Below are 21,986 nucleotides of genomic sequence, written 5' to 3'. Positions count from 1 at the left end.
TATAAAAGATACAATCTTGGCTAAGCATATGTTCCCTTTTTGTGTGTATGGTTTTTTGCACTGGGTGACAAAATATAACCTGCAAAAAAGTACTGGTTCTACAATTTCATGGTATTCTTGAATGTGGCATGCTACTTTATAAAGCCAGTGAAATTCTTGTATGACGGGTGCATAGCCAGTCCACGTGATGCCACTAAGCACAGGATGGTATAGTGTGCAGCTTAGATGCCTTTGGAAAGCTGGAAAATGATGGAGGAGAAGGAGGATGTGGTGAAGAATTCCAGTTTTAAAGTAAGCTTGGAAGGTTCAGGATTTAAGACCCATGTAAAACACTTTGAAGAAAGAGTGAAACACTGAGTGAAACACTGAGTTCTCACTGAGGTGGCAGCAGCTTCCCCATTGAACCACAGCCTGAAGGTGGTTTTATCACAGACCAAACTTCCAGTCTTGCTGAACCTGAGCATTTTTTTTTTTTAAGATTTATATTTATTTGAGAGAGAAAGAGAAATAGAGCAAGGAAGCACACAGAGGGAGAAGCAGCAGACTCCTGCTGAGCAGGGAGCCCGACACGGGGCTTGATCCCAGGACCCTGGGATAATGACCTAAGCCAGAGGCAGCCACTTAACTGACCAAGCCACCCAGGCACCCCGAACCTGAGCTTTAAAAAAAACCCCAAAAACAACATACACACACACACCATCTGTTACCTTTATTTCAGAAGGTAAGAAAAAAGTTCTAGGACATAATGCATCTAAAGCTAAGCTAATACTGCTTTTAGTTGGTAACTGAGGCTTATGTCAACCAAAACCTTTGGCGATACATCATTCCAGAACCCCAGGGCCCTTGGGTAATGCTGAAGAGTGCATGGCTTGCTACATGATGCTCAGACTGTGTATATGAAGGAAAATATTTCATACAAGGCCTTTCTAAAGATGATGCTTTTGGACATCCTTCTAGAGCTTTCAGTTAGCAATAATATCTGTGCAGTCTTATGGCTTTTCTACATCTTTATTTTAGCCTTTACATGAAGGAAGTCACCATAACCTTGAAGGCACATTAGCTGATGATAAGGTATGTGATGTGAAGGGCTCCCAGGAGGACGGTACTTTGATGAAGGATTCATGGAAGAATTTTTTTTTTTTTTTTAACCATCAAGGGATATATGCGCTGATCAGGCTTGGGGAGAGAAGTGTAACCACCAATGACAAATGAAACGGGGAAAAGATATGGCTCCTGAAATTTCTGCTGACTTTCAGGGTTTTAAGAAAGTGATGCTTCAAAGCAAAGTCTTACTTTGCTAAGGAGCCTGGAGAAAGCAAAGCCGGTAGTAAAAACATTGAACTATTAGCATCACTAAAGAGCAAAAGGACTTAGTACTAAGAAGCAGTAATGGATGGTCATTATTGGTCTGGGGCAGGGGGACGACCCCCCCCCCCTATTTGAATGCCAAATCTTTAAAATGTAGACCATGCAGGTATATGAGGATTCTGTTGCGAGAGTAGGATCATGGTGTGAACAGAGGCACTGCGTGAACACACACAACTATAAGCAGAATCTTGGGCTGCTGGGAGCCCCCGGACCACGTGTCAGAGGAATGCACACAGATACCCCTCCTAGTCATCTCTTAGCTTCCAGCTCTTACCTTCCACTTTTGGGGTATTCAGTACCAAGGAGAAGATTGTCTGCCAGTGTCCTGAATTTGGACACTGGATGAATCTCAGACATTTGTCTCCCTCACACCATCACTGGCATCCCCCCTACTTATCTGCCCCTCTATCACTGCCACTTCCCAAACCTTCACTGGTATGCAAGCAAATTGAAAAAGGCTTGGTTGTGTTTTACTAAATGCTAATTGAATTATGTATCTTCATACATTATTTCACTACATTTTTAAATTTTGTAACAAGTTCAGTGAGGCAAGATGCAATTTTTATCTAATACTGTACAATATTGTTGTGTACAATACACAAACATGTCCATCAGTGAGTTTACTGAAAGTTAAAGATTAGGTTTTAAAGGCTTTCTGACATGGAAATCCTTGATAGACATTAAACGAATTTTTAAGTGTTTGAGTAATTGGTTCAAGTTCTTAGATACGAGGAGACACATTATTTGTTCCATTTAACATAATGGATCGATGGGGTCTTACAAATCCCCAAGTCTCCCCTCTCACACACACTCAGGAACAGACTGGAGGTGAGTAACAAGAGATGCATGCACATACAAGTGTTTGGGAAACTGTACCGTGCCACACGAATGTAAACTACTGCCATTTTCAGGTAAAATTGGAGAGTAACAGGATTTCCCTGTTGCTGGAAGAATCCTCTTGTGACTCATCTAGTCCAACCTTCATACTGGAATGGATGAAGACAGAGGTCCATAGACGAGAAGCTTGGGATCAGTCAGAGTCAGTGACTGACCCAAGGACGGATTCTGAAGGCCAGCACAGGGCTTTTTTGTCTCCTGGGTAATTTTATCTTATAAAACACTAATCACTTTTTGGTGCTGGGAGTGGCATGCCCTTTAAAACTTTTCAATTATCAGACAGCTATATAAGAGAACTCTTTACCTCACACTGAACTTGGCTTACTGTAGGAGACTCAATAGTATTTGCTGGTAAATCATAGTTCTGAGGTTGGACTGTTAAAGTTCATCTTGGTCACTCCTCTCTCTTGAAGAAACCCAGCGGCTTAGAATCACCTCCTGTAACCAACGAAAATAAAAAGGTGATTAAAAGTTTCAAAAACAGAAATGAAAGAACATGCTAGGCATGTGAGATCACAGCAATGTTGCACAGAGAATTGTCTATATAATGAGGACACCTGCTCCCATTCCTTGTCACTGAAACACCAGGGGGAAAGGTGAAGGCAGCAATAGACACCTCACATGCAAATACTGTCTACCATAATCACACCAGATTTTATTTTTTTATTTTTAAAGATTTTTTTTAAAAGATTTTATTTATTTATTCATGAGAGACACACACACACAGAGAGAGAGAGGCAGAGACACAGGCAGAGGGAGAAACAGGCTCCACACAGGAAACCTGACGTGGGACTAGATCCTGGGTCTCCAGGATCACGCCCTGGGCTGAAGGCGGCGCTAAACCACTCAGCCACCTGGGCTGCCCTGACACCAGATTTTAAAATCTAAACGTGTCTTTGCATTGGTATTCCACTGGCAGGTTTCAGGAACAGGAGTACTCGTGTGAAAGCTAGCATTTAACGCCAGATCCAGGTCTGAGATGGCGCTGGTATATCCAGGCCAGTGCTGAAAAGGGAGAAGTGTGTCTGGGCAGGCATCCTATGAACAGCTAACCTAGTGGGCACAAGCAGGACACACTGCATGGATGAGGCACTGGGGCCGGGGAGGCCAACAGGCAAGGCTACAGTGGGACAGAGCAGTGGGAACAAGGAGGGAGGGTGCAGTGTCAGAGACAACATCGATGACCTGCTGAATATGGGGGAGGAGTCACAGATGGGGCCAGGGGTAGAAACAGTAACTGATGCTGGGAGGCAGTGTGGCAGTCCTGCCAGAGAAAGACCCGCCAGGAAGATTCCCCAAAAGCCAGACAAGAAGTTCAAGGAGGGAGTGAGCAGTGACACTTGAGTTTCTGGGAATGAGACCTGGGAGAGGCCTGGCCAGGAGGTGCCAGTGTCTGTGAGAGCAGTGTCAGCTGAAGGGTGGGGACGGAGGCCAGAGGACATGGCAGGCAGAGCAGCAGCAGGAATTAAGGGGGCGTGAGAGTGGGCTCAGCAGGGAGAGGGCCTGAGGGGCTCCCTGTTATCAAGGCTACATGGTTTTCATTTCTTTTCTTGGGATCACATGTTCCAGAGGACCCAATGTGGTGGACAGAATCTTTGCAATACCATGAGTTTGTCTCTGAGTTCACCTACCTGAACTTTGATTTGTTTCATACATTCTGGTGACTCCATTTCTTTGTCAGTCATGGTAGAGGGTTTAATCAAATAGCACAGCATGAGTTCCTATTGAGAAATGAAGAATAACCTCCACATCCTATACAATATAAATTTGGGTGTGTCAGTAGGAAATGCAGACAGACTCCATTTCCTCCCACCATGTACTCCTGGAAACTCACAAACCACCTTGATTTCCTCCTAGAAACATGACTGGGCCTGAGATATAGACTAAGGACCTGTCATTTAGTTACTGTTGACATGGCAAGAGAATGTAAATAAAATATATGGATTATAAACACAGTATTTAACATATTAAATATATGCATAAGTCCCAGCAAATGGGTATAAAAATACTAGAAACAGTTTAGACTCCCTATTTCTAAAAGACAGAGCCTGCTTTTGACCTGCTTTTTACAGGCCAAACCTAAGCAACTTAATCTGTACTCAAGGCAGCTGCCACTGGCCTCTGCTGGACCTTCTGGCCTCCCCTCCCACAGCACCTCCAGCAGCACTGGAGCAGAGTCAGAGGGGGTTCGCAATCTGTGTTCAGTTAGCAAATTACTGAGTAAAAGAGAACACACAAAGCTTTCATCCTTAGTAGTTCTGGTATGAGATGAAATTTCTCTCCTATCTCAATGGCAGCAGAATATAGCGGAACACAAATCAGGCAGTCAGATGACTCTGGGTTTGAGTCCCAATTCTGCATATAAGCTGCAAGATCTTGGGTTCATCACTCAACATCTCTGATTCCTCACCCTCAGGGATGAAGATAACAACAGGGTGGTGAGAAAACATGCACTGTTTTTTTTTTTTTTTAAGATTTTCATTTATTTATTTATTCATTCGAGACACAGAGAGGGAGAGAGAGGCAGAGACACAGGCAGAGGGAGAAGCAGGCTCCATGCAGGGAGCCCGATGTGGGACTCGATCCTGGGTCTCCAGGATCAGGCCCTCGGCTGAAGGCGGCACTAAACTGCTGAGCCACCCAGGCTGCCCACATGCACTGTTTTTAGTTATAAATATTAATATTCTTCCTTTTTCTTCAAGAAATCTGCTAGCTTTGAAAAGAAACTTATCAATGCTCTGACTCCCCTGTGAATGTGTGTGACTGAATTTTTAGCATGTGCTGATGGCACGCCTGGCAGGCAGGCAATGCCCCCCCTACATCAATCACTATAGGAAACTCTGAAGTTCAAGTCCTGCAGCTCAGCACCAGTGAATGGTGGCAGGGAATACGAGAGGAGGCCAGCTTCTCATCTCATCTTTTAGAACCTTGCTGGCAGGAACACTGAAGTTCCTACAGATGACTTTTATGATTCTACTAAATTTAAGAAAAAATAAATCCAACCATTTAAGTGACATATGAATGTCAAAGCTGATGTTGTTACCTTGGAGACGTTAACTGAAACCCTGCTCAAGGCAGCCAGGGACCTCCAACTGAAGGGTCTGCGAAGAGAGCCCTCAAAATGGTCGTCGACTAACTCGATGATGACAGAGTAACTGGAAGACACATAGGGGGCATTGTAAAAGCAAAAGGCATGAAATCAACCTCTTTAAAAAGAGTAATGCTTGTTCTACCAAGAATGAAGATACAGAAAATAAAAATGCAACATCTAATCTTAAATTCCCCTGCAATGTTATTGTGGGAAAGTATTAATGAAAAACTCTCACTTTACATTACAAACTTTCAGGCTCATCTCAGCACTGACAAGGAAAGAATACAAATATTTCTCCCAATAAGAAAGCCGTGAATTCATTCAACTATTTAGATAACACTCACTGATATTAAGATGAACAATCAACTGCATAGACGAACTCAATGTATAACACTACAACACATGTTATCGTAACCTATTTATTATTTTACATATAGTACAATAGCGTTAGTGTAGAAGGCACAGATATAGAGCATATACTCCTAAGAGGTGAAGAACAACATGATTATAACTATTTCTATGGCAGTGAAAATTACATTGGAGGTCAGAAGTTTCCTCCTGTCCCTTTAAGCTATTAACTTATTTAAAAATCATTCCAAACCTTGCATGATAAAATGGAGGGCCTTTTCGATACAACACTGCAAAGAAAAAGAAAGAATATGTATAACCATTTGAAATCAAAATATTATTATTGACATTTTCTCTTCTCCAAAGAGACATAAATACCCAATTATCTGTATATGGGTAGTTTGCAATATATCTTGTAGTCTATCTTAAAACTGTTTATTTTTCCTCCTGGAACAAAATGCAATTAACAAAGCAACTCTATGATTGGGGCCCTAACATTCTCATCTCACCCTCACCCCACAAATGAAATCCAAATTTGAATATAAGCAATTTTGGTCTCACCTCTTGTCTTATACTCTACAGAGTGAGAATGTGAAATTATGTCAAACATGTTAAGTTCGTATAACATGGACTAGCGTTTTGCTATTATTTTTTTATTTTTTAATTTTTTTGCTATTAATTTCAAATCGACCTAATTCTAAGTGTCTGAGGTACTCTGGCCAGGTACAAGTTGATTGAGTCTTGGTGCTAGAGAGGAATAAGAATCATGACTATTTTTAAGAAATAGTCAAAGTCAAGTGGCGAAGACAGTCACATAACCATACATACGAGTTGGAGATCAGTCTGCCCTACTAATTCATTCTACGGATGTCAAAAGCCAGTGTCCATGAGAGTCTGAGGCAGGGACTCTGTCATGCGGACTCTGGAACTTCATAGGGAACCTTTCAGAGGCACAAAGTCTATGGCAGGGAGTGGCTGTTTATCAAACCCACTCCCTCTCTTTCTAGGCACGTGGCTAGATTGTGTCTCTCAAGCAGCCAGGTTGGCCCATAAAACCCTGCCACGTACCAAGGCTATATTTACTTCTTTCTGAAGATGACCTTGAAAACCACCTGGTGAAGACCACAGAGCCACAAGGAAGAGCCTGGGCTCCTGAGGCACCTTGGAAGTTGATCTGCTCACTACTCAGAAACACCAGTTTTGGCTTTCACATGAAAAATTAACTTCTGTGGTTAAGACTCTGAGGTATGGGGCTTATATATAACTATGGCTATAAAAATTACTTTTACTAATGCACAATTACATCTGTAAGCTTATAGTTGTCCCCAGTGCAAAATCTGTGCAAAAAAGCTTTTTATCCTTTGAGGAATTGACAGAATTTTCCTTTTTGGCCATATCAGTACTGTAGCTAATCACATTTTCCTTAGGTTCAGCAAGCTCAGAGCTACCTTGATAGCATGAGTTAGTAACTCTGTAAGATCCCATGGACAATGGAGCAACCCTTCACCTAGACTACACTTTCTAGAGTCACGTTTCCTTATTATTCTATTTCCTATTTAAATTATATTTAAAGGATTTGGCAAGTCAGCTCAAATTCACTGTGCCAGGGCACAAATTTTAGTAAATACCCCAACATACAATCCTCAACTTTCTGAGATATGGTATAGCGGAAGGAAACCACGTACAGGAATGAACTTGAATTCAGGAATTTTGTTTTCTGGCTGGTTTCTGCCACTCATGGTCGTGTGACTTCAAGTAAGTTACTAACATCTCTGAGCCTCAGTTTCCAATAGTACAAAATGAAAAACGAGGGGGAAATTGAGATCTTTTCTAGCACTAAACACCATTATTTGTGACCAGGCACACATGTCTAATGTGCATCTGGAACATTACATAACTTGAAAGCAGCTCCTCCCCACAAGTTGGGTCATTTTGGATGACTGATGATGGTGGTATAGCTTAGAAGTTAAAAGCACCAGACAGACCCAAGTTCAAGTCTTATCAGTATCAAGACCACATGAAGATGCCCTATGTTTCAATCTCCTTATTAGGAAATCCGGGGGGTAGTCATTGAAGGGAGAGGGGCTGACACAGTGACTGGCATAAAATGAAGGTTCAACATGTTACCTAGGATAGTAATCATAATGATGAGAGTGTATTCAGAGGGGAAAATAAAATCGTTTTACAAAAGTGCCTCTCAAGCAGAAAGATGAAAACTTCAGAAGTCTAAGAAATCCTGGGCATTCAAAAATAAAGTCTGGAAGAATGCGGAAAAGAAGAGAAAGCTCCTTCTTTTTTTTTTTTTTTTTTTTTAAAAGAGAAAGCTCCTTCTTATAAATGAATGCCACCTATGGCATGTAGAAGGAATGAATTAGTAAATGATTACTGCAATAATTAATTCGGGCAGCCGTTATAATTACTGGGGACCCAGGTATGCAGTCTCATCCTGCATATTACTTGTTAATTACAAAAGGAAATATGCAATTTTATAACAGACATCTGACACTGGTCACTTTAGCCAAGTGATCAAACTTAGTGTCATCAAGAGTGGGACAGCCTGACATTAAGTCCCTCCTGATGGGGCATGATACATACAACTATGTGAGCCAAAGAATGTGAGCTGGAGTCTAATCATGAGGAAACAACTGAACATATCTAGAATGTGGGATATCCTCCAGGAATCTTCAAAAAAATTCGATGCCATGAAAAACAAACAGGGTAGAGAAACTGTTTTCAATTAAAAAAAAAAAAAAAAAAAGCTAAAAAGGCTATAGTGAGCCACAATCTGTGAATGTGGCCTTATTTGGAAAAGGCTCTTTAGGGTAGCCTGGGTGGCTCAGCAGTTTGGTGCCGCCTTCAGCCCAGGGCATGATCCTGGAGACCCAGGATCGAGTCCCACATCAGGCTCCCTGCATGGAGCCTGCTTCTCCCTCTGCCTGTGTCTCTCTGCCTCTCTCTCTCTCCTCTCTCTCATGAATAAATAAAAATATTAAAATTAAAAAAAAAAAAAAAAAGGAAAAGGCTTTTTCCAGAGACTGGAATGATGCAACCATAAGCCAAAGGACATCCAGTGCCACTCGCAGCTGAGGAGACAAGGGATTGATGTCCCCTACTGCCTTTGGAGGGAGCACAGCCCAGTGGACTTCTGGCACCCTGAGCTGTGAGAAAACGAATTTCTCATGTTTTAAGCCCACTAAGCTTGTGGTAATTTCTTATGGCAGCCCTAGGAAAGTAAAAGAGAAACCTACTACGCCAGATGTGATAAATCAACAGTGACTAGAGTCTGTTTTGAAAAAACCACCACAAAACTCCCATAGTTGCAAAAGACATTTTGGGGACAATAGATGGAAATTTAAATTTTCTGGCATTTTAAGGATATTGAAAATTCTGATTTCTCTCAGGAATTATATGGTTTTATAGTGATGTAGAAGAATGTCCCTATTCTTATGAGTTGCATGCAAAAGCTGCACGTGCAGACGTGGAAAATGTTAACAAAAACATTTAAGAAGTTTGGAAAAATAAGCCAAGCGAGTGGGTTAGGAAAGAACCAAGACATGGGAAGAAGGCACAGGTCTTTATTCTGTGAGGAGTACAGAGGAGCTGCTCTGATGCTTCTTCCTGGAGGCAGAACTAGTTGTCAGCCTCTGGGGCTGGGTGCCACTGCTGGCGATGACTCCTTTGGGCTCCAGGAACCCTGTACCCTGTTGGATTCTAATGGCCCCCATCACTCCACTTGTCTTTCAACTTCTAATTCGCAGGCAGCTGTGAAATTACATGACCAAACTCAGTCAATGCGAATCCAAAATTGGGATTGTGTGGGAAGGAGGCTTAGGAGTAATTAGATCTTAAGTCACATCAACCAGTAGCTGCATGTGTCAGAACAAAATATACAGCTGGAGTTGGTCTTCAGCTTTCAGGCTGGCAATAGTGGTTTGGTGTGGTGGAAGTACATCGACCTTGGACTCAGAGCTAACCTCTGCACTTACTTGCTGTGGGACCCTCGGCAGCTTCCTTGACCCTTCTAGACCATAATTTCCCCAACATACTATAAAAGGAAGTGAATACCATGTGTCTCACAGGAGTATTAAGATTAAACAAGATGAGGGAAGAAAAGCACCAAGGCTAGGTGCCAGGGCAACATAAAAGCCAGCAGATGAAGGAGCTTTTGGGTGGGGAATATAAGGAAAGGCTCCCACTTGGTTTCATATCTGGTTTTCACTAGTGGGTGATCAAGGTCAAGTAGCTTGACAGCTGCACTCAATTTGAGATCCATATCACTTGTTCCAAGCACTGCTCCTGCAAATGAAATGTGATTGACAAGATTTATTCAAGGGAAGAGTTTCCCTGATAAGATGTGAATTTCATAATGGCCCTTTGTCATAAGTCATTACTTCTATAAGCAGAAACAATGGATAAGAGAGGATGTCCTGGGCTTAACCTGTGTTGGCAGTTCTAGGGTATGTGTGATTAGGTCACCAACCTTCAAAATTAAAATAATATTGCTAAAAAATTGCAGGCACCAAGCAGCTGTGCCCAGAGAACAGGAAAATTTAGGGAAGTTATTCCTTTTTTTTTTTTTTAAAGATTTTAAGTAATCTCTATGCCTCGTGTGGAGCTTCAACTCACAATCCTGAGATCAAGAGTTGCATGCTCTATCAACTGAGCCAGCCAGGCGCCCCAGGAAGCTGTTCCCTTTATCCCAGGCTTGTGAACCCCTGCTAAAGCAGGAAATGTGAAGACACCCCTCGTGTTGCTGCTGGGCCAGAGATCTGGTCCCACATTAATTATACAAGCAGCCTGAAGTACATGATATGATCCAGCTGTGGGCAAAGGCCTCCAGGGAGTTGGGCAATAACACTTGCTTTTTTTCTTTAAAAAAAAAAATCTGTCCTTCCAACCATCCCTATAAGGCAGTTTTTCTTTTTTTTAAAATAAATATTTTATTTATTTGAAAGAGAGAAAGCAAGAACACTAGCAGGGGAGGGACAGAGGAAGAGGGAGAAACAGCCTCCCCTCAGAGCAGAGTCCGCTACAGGGCTCCATCCCAGGACCCTGAGATCATGACCTGAGCTGAAGGCAGATGCTTAGTGGACTGAGCCACCTAGGTGGCCCAGACGGTTTGTTTTAAAATGACTCTTCATCAACAATATGGGATATATTGAAACCACCTGAGATAAGTTATGCTTAGAAGGTACTCCACAAAGGCCCCTTTCCCTTGCAATTTTTATTTTTTTGTAAAGAAGATGGTGTTATTCATGATAAGCAAATGGAAACTTAGAGAGATGATGTAACTTGCCTGAGGTCACACAGTAAAGAGGTAGAGTTGGCCATGAACTCAAAGAGCTCTCTTCACTAGCCCCATGCCAACTCTGAAAGTATCCCTACTGCCTTGTTGACTGGAAAATTCTAACTCAAGTTTCACCCATACAATGAGAAAGCTGAAGACGACCTGCCAAGTGTTTGCACCAAGTGGCTATTCTTACAGGAGTATGAAAAGGAGAACACGGCAGGAAGCCAATGAAGGAAAATGAAACAGGCACATAACTTATTTAAACATGGTGAACTGTGGCCAACACAATTCTGTGTAAACCTAACAAACTAATTTCAAGCTAATCCTGATCATTTGTGTGCTAACCCTAAGTTAGGATATCTGGACCTGAAATCCAGGCATGGAAGAAACAAAAGAAACCATTTATCTCAGAGGGATAGGAAACCCTTAACCTTTATTTTGGATTCCTGGCACCCTTCCCACTTGAGAATCTAATGAAAGGCATGGACTCTTGACCCAGAAAAACACACCAATCTACAAACACCATATTTTATGGGGTCTCCTGAAGACTATCCTAAGATTCCAGGATAAGTGCAATTTTAGAGCATTTAAAGATTTAAAATATTGAATTGGCTTTCTTTGGGTATTAAAAAGGCTCAAAACACATGAAACAATCACATGATACAGCTCACAAGACCTCAAGGGCCATGACTCCTTAGAGGACTTCTTAAATATCTTGACATTTTTGTTTGAGCCTCACAAACAATTCTGAAAACATCCAGGAAGCACCTTCACTTAGCAGATGTGGAAAACGAGTTTGAGGGACTTAGTAGTGACACTAGTGCTGGAAGGGACCCCAGGGTCTCTGTCCACTCACCCAGGCCTGTGGCTTTGAGAGTTCCTTACATAATGACAACTCCACGTTTATATGTGAAGGCTCTCCTGTGCTCTAGAATCATCTATCTTCATAATATCTCCACTGGACCTACTTAATATGTCCCAAATACGAATCCTAAGTATGTAGGCATTATTCCCAATTCCTCTTAAATGAAATTCTCACATCCATTCTGTCTCCAGGGCTGGTTTGGCTCATTTTTCCTAAGTCTCTCTGCTTCCATTTTTGTCTCCTGCCCCACCCTGTAGTCTATTAGTAACAGAGCAGACAGAGGGTCCTATTCATTTTAAGTCACTTCTTTGCTCAAAATCCTCAAGACTTCCAATCACCAGAATAACAAACAGGTCCTACACAATCTGCATCAGCCTAAGTTGCAGACATCACCTCATGTTACTCTCCCTCTGGGATTTAAAAGTTCTCGACATACCATCTTTATGCAGTTCCTGAGATTTCCTTGCTTCAGGGCTTTTATGCTTGCTGTTCTCTTTGTGCCTCCTCTGTTCTTCACTCTTCTTGGGATCTCCAAGTTCTGGATCCCTGTCTTCATGTTGTTCCTGCCTCAGGGCTTTTGCACTTACTATTTACTTTGTGCCTACCCTGGTCTTCCCCAGATTCTCAAGTGACCTGTTCCCTCACTGTGGTCACATTTTTGCTTGTGGTCACATCTTTTCAAAGTCTTTTCCTAACTTTCTTCACTCTCTATCCCTTTCCTGTTTTATTTTTCTCAGTATTTAATAGTCCCTGAAATTACGTTATATATTTACTTGTTTGCTTACTCATCTTCCCAGCCAGAATGTAAGCAGCTGCACTGAGGCAGCTTTATATTTGTCTCATTCACCTCTGTATTACTGGCACCTAAGAAGACCTAGCCCGCAGAAGACTCTCAGTAATTATCTGTTAAATGAAGTGCTCATCTGGTCCAGAATTCTCTCTTTATAATAAGAATAGGCAGTTTCCAAGAGTTTCCAGAATTCAAACCTCAGCTCTCTTAAGTTGCTGGCCCTGGAAACTATTAGGGGAAAATGACCCATTCTCCGAAAACTGCAATCTTCTCATCAGAAAACTAGGAATAATAAAGAGTATCCTTTGTACAAGACTGCTTTAGGGATTAAATGATATAATGAATTTTAAAATGCTTGACACATAGTAAGTGCTCAACAAAGGATAGCAGTGATTATCATATTATTATAGGATTATTCTCATTTTCAGATGAGACAATTGAGTCCTAGCAGGTAAGGGACTGCCTTATACCACATGATAACATGGCTAATGAGAGGAGGGGGGTGGGGGCCATAAAACTCTTTTTTCAGATTACAGAGCAGATGCAGAGCTACAGGCTTCTGTCTCTGGGCTTTCTCCTCAGATTTCCTTTTCACTCTTTCTGGACAAACCCTCTAGCCCAACCCAAATATTTTTATTTAAGCCAAAAGGAAGACATCTTAGAAAAAAATCAGCAACAGCACATATTACCAATTCAAGTTTTCACCCTGGGATCTGTTGCAGATGCTGGTTCTCACACCTACCGTGTCAAGAACTACTTACGTAAATCTGTCCCATACTTAAGTCCCACTTTGGGCACCCAGCCCTTGCTTCGGAAGTAATGGTATGCCATGTATGTAGTCCTGAATGTGGGCTGAACTACAGTGAAAGCTTTCCAGAGCTTCATGATTGTTAAGGGCTCCTAATGTTAGTGAAAGGAAAAAAAGGCATTATTATGTATGCATTCGCTCATCATTCAGCCAGTGACCTGACATCCATACTAAGTGTGGAGCCGAAGCAGTAAACATACACAGTACTATGACAGAGGGACTTAACAGAGGATCTAAACCTGTGCTCTCCGGTGTGGCAGCATCAGACACGGGCCAGAAGGGAAATGTGCTTCAGGTGGAAAATACACACTGAATTTCAAAGACTTGGCAGGAAAACAGGAATGATATGCTGAATTAAATAAACTATGTAAATAATATGACTTTTTCTTTTAACCCCTTTCATGTAGCTACCAGAAAATTTAAAATGATACCCATGGTTCCTGTCTGAGGCTTATCTATCAGACAGCATGGCTCTGGACAAGGCTGCCCTGCAACAGTAACATCTGAGATGAGGAGGAAGTAGCCAAGTGGAAGGGGGTGGTGGAGGGAACTGGAAGCAGTAGGGTGAGGCAGAGAAACGAGTGCATGCCAGGGTGCTCAAGTGTGACAAGTCCACCAAAGTCGGAGGGCAGTGCGTTTCAAACATTTCACAGACCCAAGAGAGTAGCTACTGTATGGCAGGTCACATTCAGAAAAACCAAAACATAGTTTTGTAAAAGCTTAAAAAAAAAAATGCCCCATTTTAGTCTTTGAAACTGGAAAATTTATCTCATGGCACAAATGAATAGTCCAAATCCATATGTTTCTAATGGAGGAAGTGAAGAGATTGAGAGTGGCCTGGTTCAGAGAACATTCGATTCGATTCTCTGGTTGGGTTAGGGCTCAGTCAATGAGACTTGCTCAGTTTGTCGCAGCCCAAGATTTTAATCCATAAATATGAGCTAGAGGTTTCTTTCTTTCTTTCTTCTTCTTTTTTTTTGGTTGTTCCTAAATAGAAACTCCATACATATGTGGCCTTTAAATCCCAAACTAAGGTAACACTCTCCGCCCCTGTAATAAGCAACAGTCTTGTGGGAAAGGCCAAACTTCCACTTTGGAGAGCCCATCATGTTTCAGAGGCTCAGGAGTCTAGGTGGCAGTGAAATATTCTGATGAATTTCAGCTAAGGCCTAAGAGAAGAGACAAGGTGAGCTAAGAATGGCCATCATCTGGGAAAATGAGTCACCCATCAGCCGACAGCTATTTTCAAACCACTGGAATACTCATGAGAATAATTTATATAATTAGAATTTGATGAATGATAGATAAAATTATGTACTCACAAGAACAGAACAAAATATCCTTTCTCTGTTCTATTTATTGTTCTGCTTAACTTTTTCTTTTTAATTTAATTTCAGTTATTTTGAATAGGTATTATATTCACATGTTCCAAGTTCACAAAGCATAAAAATGTACAGTGAAGTTTCCCCTTCCACCTGTGTGCCCAGCCCCCTTGATGCCTCTACAAGAAGGTAACCAATGATATTGGCTTCTTGTGGGACTTTGTTCTAAGGGCAGCAGGCTATAGTACAGAATCACAGGCTTTGGAGATACCATGACACCAGACTAGCTGTGTGACCTCGGGTGAGTTACTTACTTCCCCTGAGCCTCAGTTACCTTAACTGTAGAATTCTTACCAGGCAGAGTTAAGGTTTAGAAGTATTGCTTGTAAGGTACCCAATCACAACCTTTACCAAAGTAGGTGCTGAACATGGCAGTTTTAATTTTTAGTACTGTCCTAACACAGATTTCCTGATCATTCTCTAAGATACTACTCTTCTCCTAGTCTCCGGGAATGAAATTCAATCTGAAAGAGTCAAAGCTGGCTTCTGCCTTAATGATCCCAATTAGGGGGCACCTGGGTAGCTTAGTTGTTTAAGTTTTTTCTTTTGGCTCAGGTCACAATCTCAGGGTCATGAGATTGAGCCCTGCATCAGGCTCTGCACTCAGAAAGGAGTCTGCTTGGATTCTCTCTGCCTTTCCTTTTCCCCTTCCCCCACTCGTGCATGCTCGCTCTCAAATAAATAAATAAATAAATAAATAAATAAATAAATAAATAAGATCTTACCAAAAAAAGCCTAAATTTTGGGATCTTACCCAAAGCCTAAACCTAGGGATCCCTGGGTGGCGCAGCGGTTTGGCGCCTGCCTTTGGCCCAGGGCGTGATCCTGGAGACCCGGGATCGAATCCCACATCAGGCTCCCAGTGCATGGAGCCTGCTTCTCCCTCAGCCTGTGTCTCTGCCTCTCTCTCTCTCTCTCTCTCTCTGTGACTATCATAAATAAATAAAAATTAAAAAAAAAAAAAACAAAAAACAAAAAAACAAAGCCTAAACCTAGAGAAAAAATTCAATTCAGTTTTATTCAGTGAAAGTAGGTGCATCTGTATTACAGTAATACGAAAATTACTACAACCTGCTTTTAATACCAGGAAACTTTTATGTGGATTATATCTAAATATAACATCTTACCTTCTCATAATAAATACTCAGACATCCTAGAGCATAGACCAGGAAAAAGGCCTAAAAACAGAGCAAGTAGAAATGTGCATTAGAAACTGTCCCACGTTCTTGAGAAGTTATTTTACATATTGATTTCTTTTTGCCTTAAGTACAAATTAAATCATCTTCAAAATGGTCACATATTTTTAATATAAATGGTTCATGCAAATTTCAAGGATTAGAAAAAATCTAAGAAAATATGAAAGTCACAAATTGGTTAAAAATCAGTAAAAAACAAAGCATTTGTACGATATTTTCCATGTATTTTCCTCCTTAAAAACCATCTACCTAAACTGAAAAATGATTAAACAGCTGTAATAATAGAAAGCTTACCTCATTAGATTTTCCTCTGTAAAATTAAATAATCTATTAAACTGAAAAAAAAAAAAACTTAAAGAAATATACAGAAATCTGCAAAAAAGTAGGCCTTGCAGATTTGGCTTGTAAAACAGGAGTTTCTCAGTCACCCTTGCTGTAAAGTGACTTCCTATTAAGTAATCCCTATCATCCCATGAACTTCACCACACAGTAATGTGTTTTACTTGCATGGTGGAAGCAGGAGGAAAAGCAAGGAAAGTCAGCTATAGTTGAGTAAAATGAAAATAAAAATAGCTTTTCCCTCCAAAAAGTTTATTTATTTAGTAATCTCTACACCCGAATTCCTGACCCTGAGATCAAGAGTCACATACTCTACCAACTGAGCAAGCCAGGTGCCCCAACTGCTGTCTGATAAAAGACAGACAATGCTAAACATTGATACCACTAAACAGACCCTGTTCTTCATTCTACTTGTAGAGGGGGACAGGGTTGTTTACACCTGACTAGACTTATGCGAGATTGGTGTGCCAGTGGCTAAACCATGGCTATTAGTAAAACTGGAGTACTTACTTCATAAATAGGACAAAAGATTATAACCAAATGAAAAACATTCTGCTGCTCCTGCCGCCTGGCACAGATGAGGTGACAGAGATGTAGTCCCCTGTTCTGCGCTTGCACGTTTCTGTTCAACAGCACGGTACTGACAAACAGTGCTTAGCTTGCACTGTTTACTTAGCTTGCTTCCTCTGCCCCAGCACACATAGGAACAAACAACAAGAGGATTTAAGAGAGCACAGGCTATGGAGCTGTAGGTGGTTTCAAGCAGCGACAAGGTTCACTAAGGAAACATTCTCATGATCCCCAGGAATTGCCTGAATCCACCCACTGTCACTTTCTCCTGGCTAGCTGATGGCACTTCTCTTCACAGGAGCAGTTCTCAAAGAAAGGTCTGGGGATCCTGGAGTTCCCAACACTCTTTCAGAAGATCTCCAGGTCAAAACTACTTTGTGATAATAACACATTATTTGCCTTGTTCCTGCTCATTCTCTCGAGGTTTGAAGACATGTGGTATCACAACAGAATGAATACAGAAGAAGATGTGGGCAGCCAGCTGACTTCTATAAAGCCAGACCTTAAAGTGACTGGCAGAAATGAAAAACAGTGCCATTCTTCTCACTGAATTTATTCTGTTCTGAAAGAATATAGTTAGTTTTCATAAAATTTTATTTATGTTAACGTATAATGGATTTCACGTCACTATCTTAAAATGAATTAACGAACAAATATTTAAAATTTTGTTTTAATTTACAATTTGGTAAACAGTGACAGATATACTCCACATAAAGATGTTCCTTGGGGTCTTTAATCATTCTTAAGAGAGTAAAGTGGTTCAAGAACTACAACTTTAGTTTCACTCAGATCTAATCCTAGAGTTTCTCTGAAGATACAGGTGGTCACCTGAAGGTCCCGCTTCTCTGGGTCCCAGCCACCACTCCCTGCCCAGACTTCTCGAAAGCTTTTCTGCTCCATGCATTCTCCACAGCAGCCAGAGCCATCTTTTTCACATGTGAAGGTCATGTGGCTCCCATGACTAAAACCCTCCAAAAGGCTTTACTACTCTTTGCTTCCTACCGCCTCCCACTCCGTGAGATCTGACCACCACTCTTGCTGGCCATGTTGGCTCCATGTCTGCTCCTGAACACATGAAGCTCATTCATCTGCCTTCACCTTTGTAATGGCTATGCCCGTATCTGGCAAGGTCTTCCCTTCCACCCTCTTAAAGCAACCCCCAACCCAATCATCTTCTTTAGAACAGTTTTGTCTGAAAAGATCTTTCTTACATGTGTCTCCTCCAACTCAAATGTAAACTCTGTGAGAGCAGACACTCTGCCTGCAGTTTTGCTGGCCTGGGAGGGGATCCAGCACATGGTGATTGCTCAGTGCTTGTGACGAATCAACCCTGAGTTTAGAAAACTGCCAGAGTCACTGAGAGCAGGTTTCTGCAGGTCTGGCTCTCCAGCTCCTTTCTCCTCACATGGATGCTGTATGCCCCCATGGCCCCTTTTAGCTATTGGTAACCGCTTTCCCAGGTGCCCTACACTCTTATTTTGCTTTTGTCTTCCTGTGGCACACTACTTATTAATGCAGAGTACCATTGTTTCTTGGATGCACACAGATAGTGGCCAGAAGGTGCCACGGAGGAGGAAACCTTGGGTCCTCAAGGAGCCAAGTGATTCCCCTGTCGGCTCTCCCAGCTGTCATTTCTTGGTTCAGAATGGTGCAACAGTGAGAATTCTGGGATGTGGTAGAGCTGGGCTGAAATCTTCACTAACAGGCCCGTAGAAGTGTCACTTAAGCTCTCCTACCTCATCTACAAAATGAGGATGAAAATGCCTTATTAAAGATTTAATGGGATTAAATCTCATAAAAAATTTAAAGGCTATGTGAAGCACCTAACTGCTCCATTCACTTTAGTTTTCCCTCCTTTTTAAAAAATCATTTAGATATTATAGCCTGGAAAAGTTCAATCCTCTCCTTGCCAAACAAAAGACTCCTTCCTGTTGTCTGTTAGAATTTAAGTTCTTTAGAAACTTTCCATTATCAGTAAATAAATGCTTCTCTAAAAACTGATGAAACCAATGCCTCATTAATATATGTTGGCCTAAAATAAATGCCTTTTATGAATGCACACAAACTGCTCTTAGGCATTTATTACAGATGGAATGGATCTTAACTGAGTTGGCTGTATTTAGAATTAAATCATCAGAAGACTGGGGAAGTCTGGGAAGGTGGGTGATTATGTCCCTTGAGATCTCATTAGTAAGTTTTTACTATCAAAGCAAAAAAGAGGGAAGAGTTTAATGATGGTTTTAATGTCATGTCACTAAATCTAGTTTCGTCCCAAAGCATTATAATGGAAAAACAGTTCTCAGTAACAGATCTCTAAGTCAACTGTGGTTATTATCATTCCCAAGCACCCGAGAGAACTGCTCTGAATCACCACAGAAGGGCCATCCATGTTCCTGATGGATATTTATGGAAAAACACTAAACTGTACAACTGGTACACCAAACATGGGTGATTGAGAGGAAATCTGCCAAAACAGACCTGAGAGGCAGAGGTAGGTTTAATCACACACTCCCTGAAAACTGCAACACCTCTCTGGAATAACCTCAAGAACAAGCAGCTTCCAAGAATGCAGAGCAATCTCACCTACCTCCCATTACTCTTGTCTTTCTTCAGGGAGTGTTTGGGAGAGAGCAGCAGATAGCAGCACCTTTTCTTGTTGGTAAAAAGCATCACATGGAACACAACTGGTCACCTACTGTAACAGTAAGGCTGACACTCAATGCTAGCTCTCTGCCCATGGCTGCTGCCTCCCAGAGTTGAGACAATGGCCAGCTCCTCCTGGCGTCAGCCCTCCAGCCTGCCCTCCTACTGGTGTAGCTCCGGCACCTGCCCTTCCCTGACACAGCTTCCTGCAGTGCCGCAGTGCCTCCAAGACCAGGTCAGACCCCTGGTAGATACCAGTAGACATGCCTTCCATGATCTAGTCCTCCTGTGTTGCCATCCAGGACCGACCTACATGAAAGATCCTATGCTGCCCAGGGATAGCCAACTGGCTATCTCCTATTTATCTTTGACCATTCACAGATATCACCAACTCTGTAAAGTCTTTTCTGTTAGCTTGCATCCCTTTGGACCACCCGCCCCAACAGTTTCTGTGCAAATCCCACATCTTGTATGCATCCATTTAATAAATATTATTATTTGTTAAGCACCTGATAGATGTCAGGCATTGGGTACAAGGATACTAGAGGAGAATACTGGCACAATCCACAGACCGCATTGGATGTAATTATTTCTGGGCTATCTTTAGGACCGGGGCCATATTCTTTTTATTTCGGTATCGTTAGTACCTAGCCCAGTGCCTGACACATAGTAAGTACCCAGGGAACACTGGTGTAAATACTGATTGCAAAAGAAAAGGTTCCAATTGGCTACTAAATAGCTTTTACAAGTAATTTAATAATGATGATAATGACAAGAAGAGCAGACACTAACACTTATTGAACATTTACTATACATCAGGCACTGTGCTGAGCCCATTACACATAAGTTCCCAGAACATCTTTGAGCAAGGTATGACATAACTCTCATTTACAGAGAAGAAATCAAGGGTCGGAGAGCCCAAGCACCTAGAGAATGGGTATCTACCGTGCTGTCCAGCATAACTTCCTGTGATGTCAGTCTCTACACCTGTGCTGTCCAGTACAGCCACCACTGTCCATATGCGGCTGCTACAACTGAGAAACAGAATTTTGAATTTTGCTCAATTGTATTTTAAATTAAATAGTCACATGTGGCTACCGGCTACTATCTTTGATGACAGATTCAGCTGTCTCATTTGTAAAATGAGGTAAAGTAAATAATTCCACACATCCTTTCCTAGTCCAACAGTCTGTTCTTTGTACATGTGGCCTCATGGCAAGGAAGAAGGTACAGGCAAGGAAATCCAGAGACACAACTACTTTTCTGTGGACACGTCCAAAATATTGCCAATGTGGATGCAATATCCACATTGTGGGTCCTGGGACCCACATGTACAGTGGGAATGGTGCTAAACACTGCAGGAGCCACCCATGACAGGCAGGAGCACCTCTGGAGAAGGAGCATGAGGAAGGGGTGTGATTCTCAAGGGCAGAAAGGACATTTCTGTGTATCATATAAACATAAGCAAAGGAGGAGGGGCTAACACATGAACATGGGACAGAAGAACTCTAAATCAGAGGGAAAATTTATGATGCAGTTTTAGAAAGTCACTTTTAGCCAACTTTTGGGAATGCTGCTGTTGCACTGAGAGAACATGTATGAGTAATTTGGCAAAAGGAAATATCTGGAATCCACTTATGTAATTAGCAGTCATGACATGACTTGAAGCATGCATCATAGCTTTAAAAGCTGGTGACAGGGAGCCCTGGTGGCTCAGTGGTTTAGCGCCACCTTCAGCCCAGGCCTGATCCTGGAGATCCGGGATCGAGTCCCACATCAGGCTCCCTGCATCGAGCCTGCTTCTCCCTCTGCCTGTGTCTCTGCCTCTCTCTCTCTCTGTGTCTCTCATGAATAAATAGATAAAATCTAAAAAAAAAAAAAAAAAAAAGAAAGAAAAGAAAAGCTGGTGACATCCATGAATATACTAAAAACCATGAACTATATACTTTAAATGGGTGAGTGGTATGGTATATAAACCATGATACAGGAAGGCTCCCCCTAAAATCTTAGGCTTGATGAAATGAAGGCTAAGAAGTGTAATTTAGGCAGGCCTGCTTTGGAAGTTGCCTATGGTCATTTCAATACCAATTTGTAATGTTCAGTTACTAAATACTCACTTACTAAAATACATAGAGAACTCATTTACAACTGGACCGCCTTATAGGTTGCCTGGGCCCTGAGACCACAGGCTGAGAAGGTAACATGCAGGAAACATACCTCTTCTAGGCTGAGTTGCAAATACTCCAAGATCCTATATGGATTTCTTCTGCATACTAATCTCTTTTTGGGTGCCAACTGCAAAGAAATAAAATACATACAGAACCAATGGAAGCGCTACATGTTACACAGAGCAGACTGCATTTTAAAACACATATTTTTCTTATAAATTCCCCAGATTC

General features: G+C 41.7%; 1 protein-coding gene across 5 annotated transcripts in view; it reads right to left on the bottom strand.

The window, feature by feature from the left end:
• Positions 1-696: 696 nt before the first annotated feature.
• Positions 697-21,986, bottom strand: part of TSEN2 (tRNA splicing endonuclease subunit 2) — a 42,654-nt gene continuing 21,364 nt past the window's right edge. For 4 of the 5 annotated variants that reach the window (XM_041763136.1, XM_041763135.1, XM_041763137.1 and 1 more), the window contains exons 6-12: positions 21,805-21,882; positions 15,967-16,017; positions 13,411-13,549; positions 5,958-5,994; positions 5,309-5,420; positions 3,897-3,986; positions 697-2,703 (exon numbers count right to left, since the gene is read on the bottom strand). In XM_041763136.1, the coding sequence (XP_041619070.1) occupies positions 2,644-2,703; positions 3,897-3,986; positions 5,309-5,420; positions 5,958-5,994; positions 13,411-13,549; positions 15,967-16,017; positions 21,805-21,882 (567 nt within the window). In that variant the 3' untranslated portion in view covers positions 697-2,643. Of the gene's footprint in view, positions 2,704-3,896; positions 4,018-5,308; positions 5,421-5,957; positions 5,995-13,410; positions 13,550-15,966; positions 16,018-21,804; positions 21,883-21,986 lie in introns of all 5 variants that reach the window. The other variant, XR_005989013.1, reaches the window with a different exon arrangement.

Source organism: Vulpes lagopus, chromosome 7 (genome assembly GCF_018345385.1).
Source record: "Vulpes lagopus strain Blue_001 chromosome 7, ASM1834538v1, whole genome shotgun sequence".
Classification (NCBI taxonomy): domain Eukaryota; kingdom Metazoa; phylum Chordata; class Mammalia; order Carnivora; family Canidae; genus Vulpes; species Vulpes lagopus.
The sequence above is the reverse complement of the archived record's forward strand: the minus strand, read 5'-3'. Positions and strand labels throughout refer to the sequence as shown.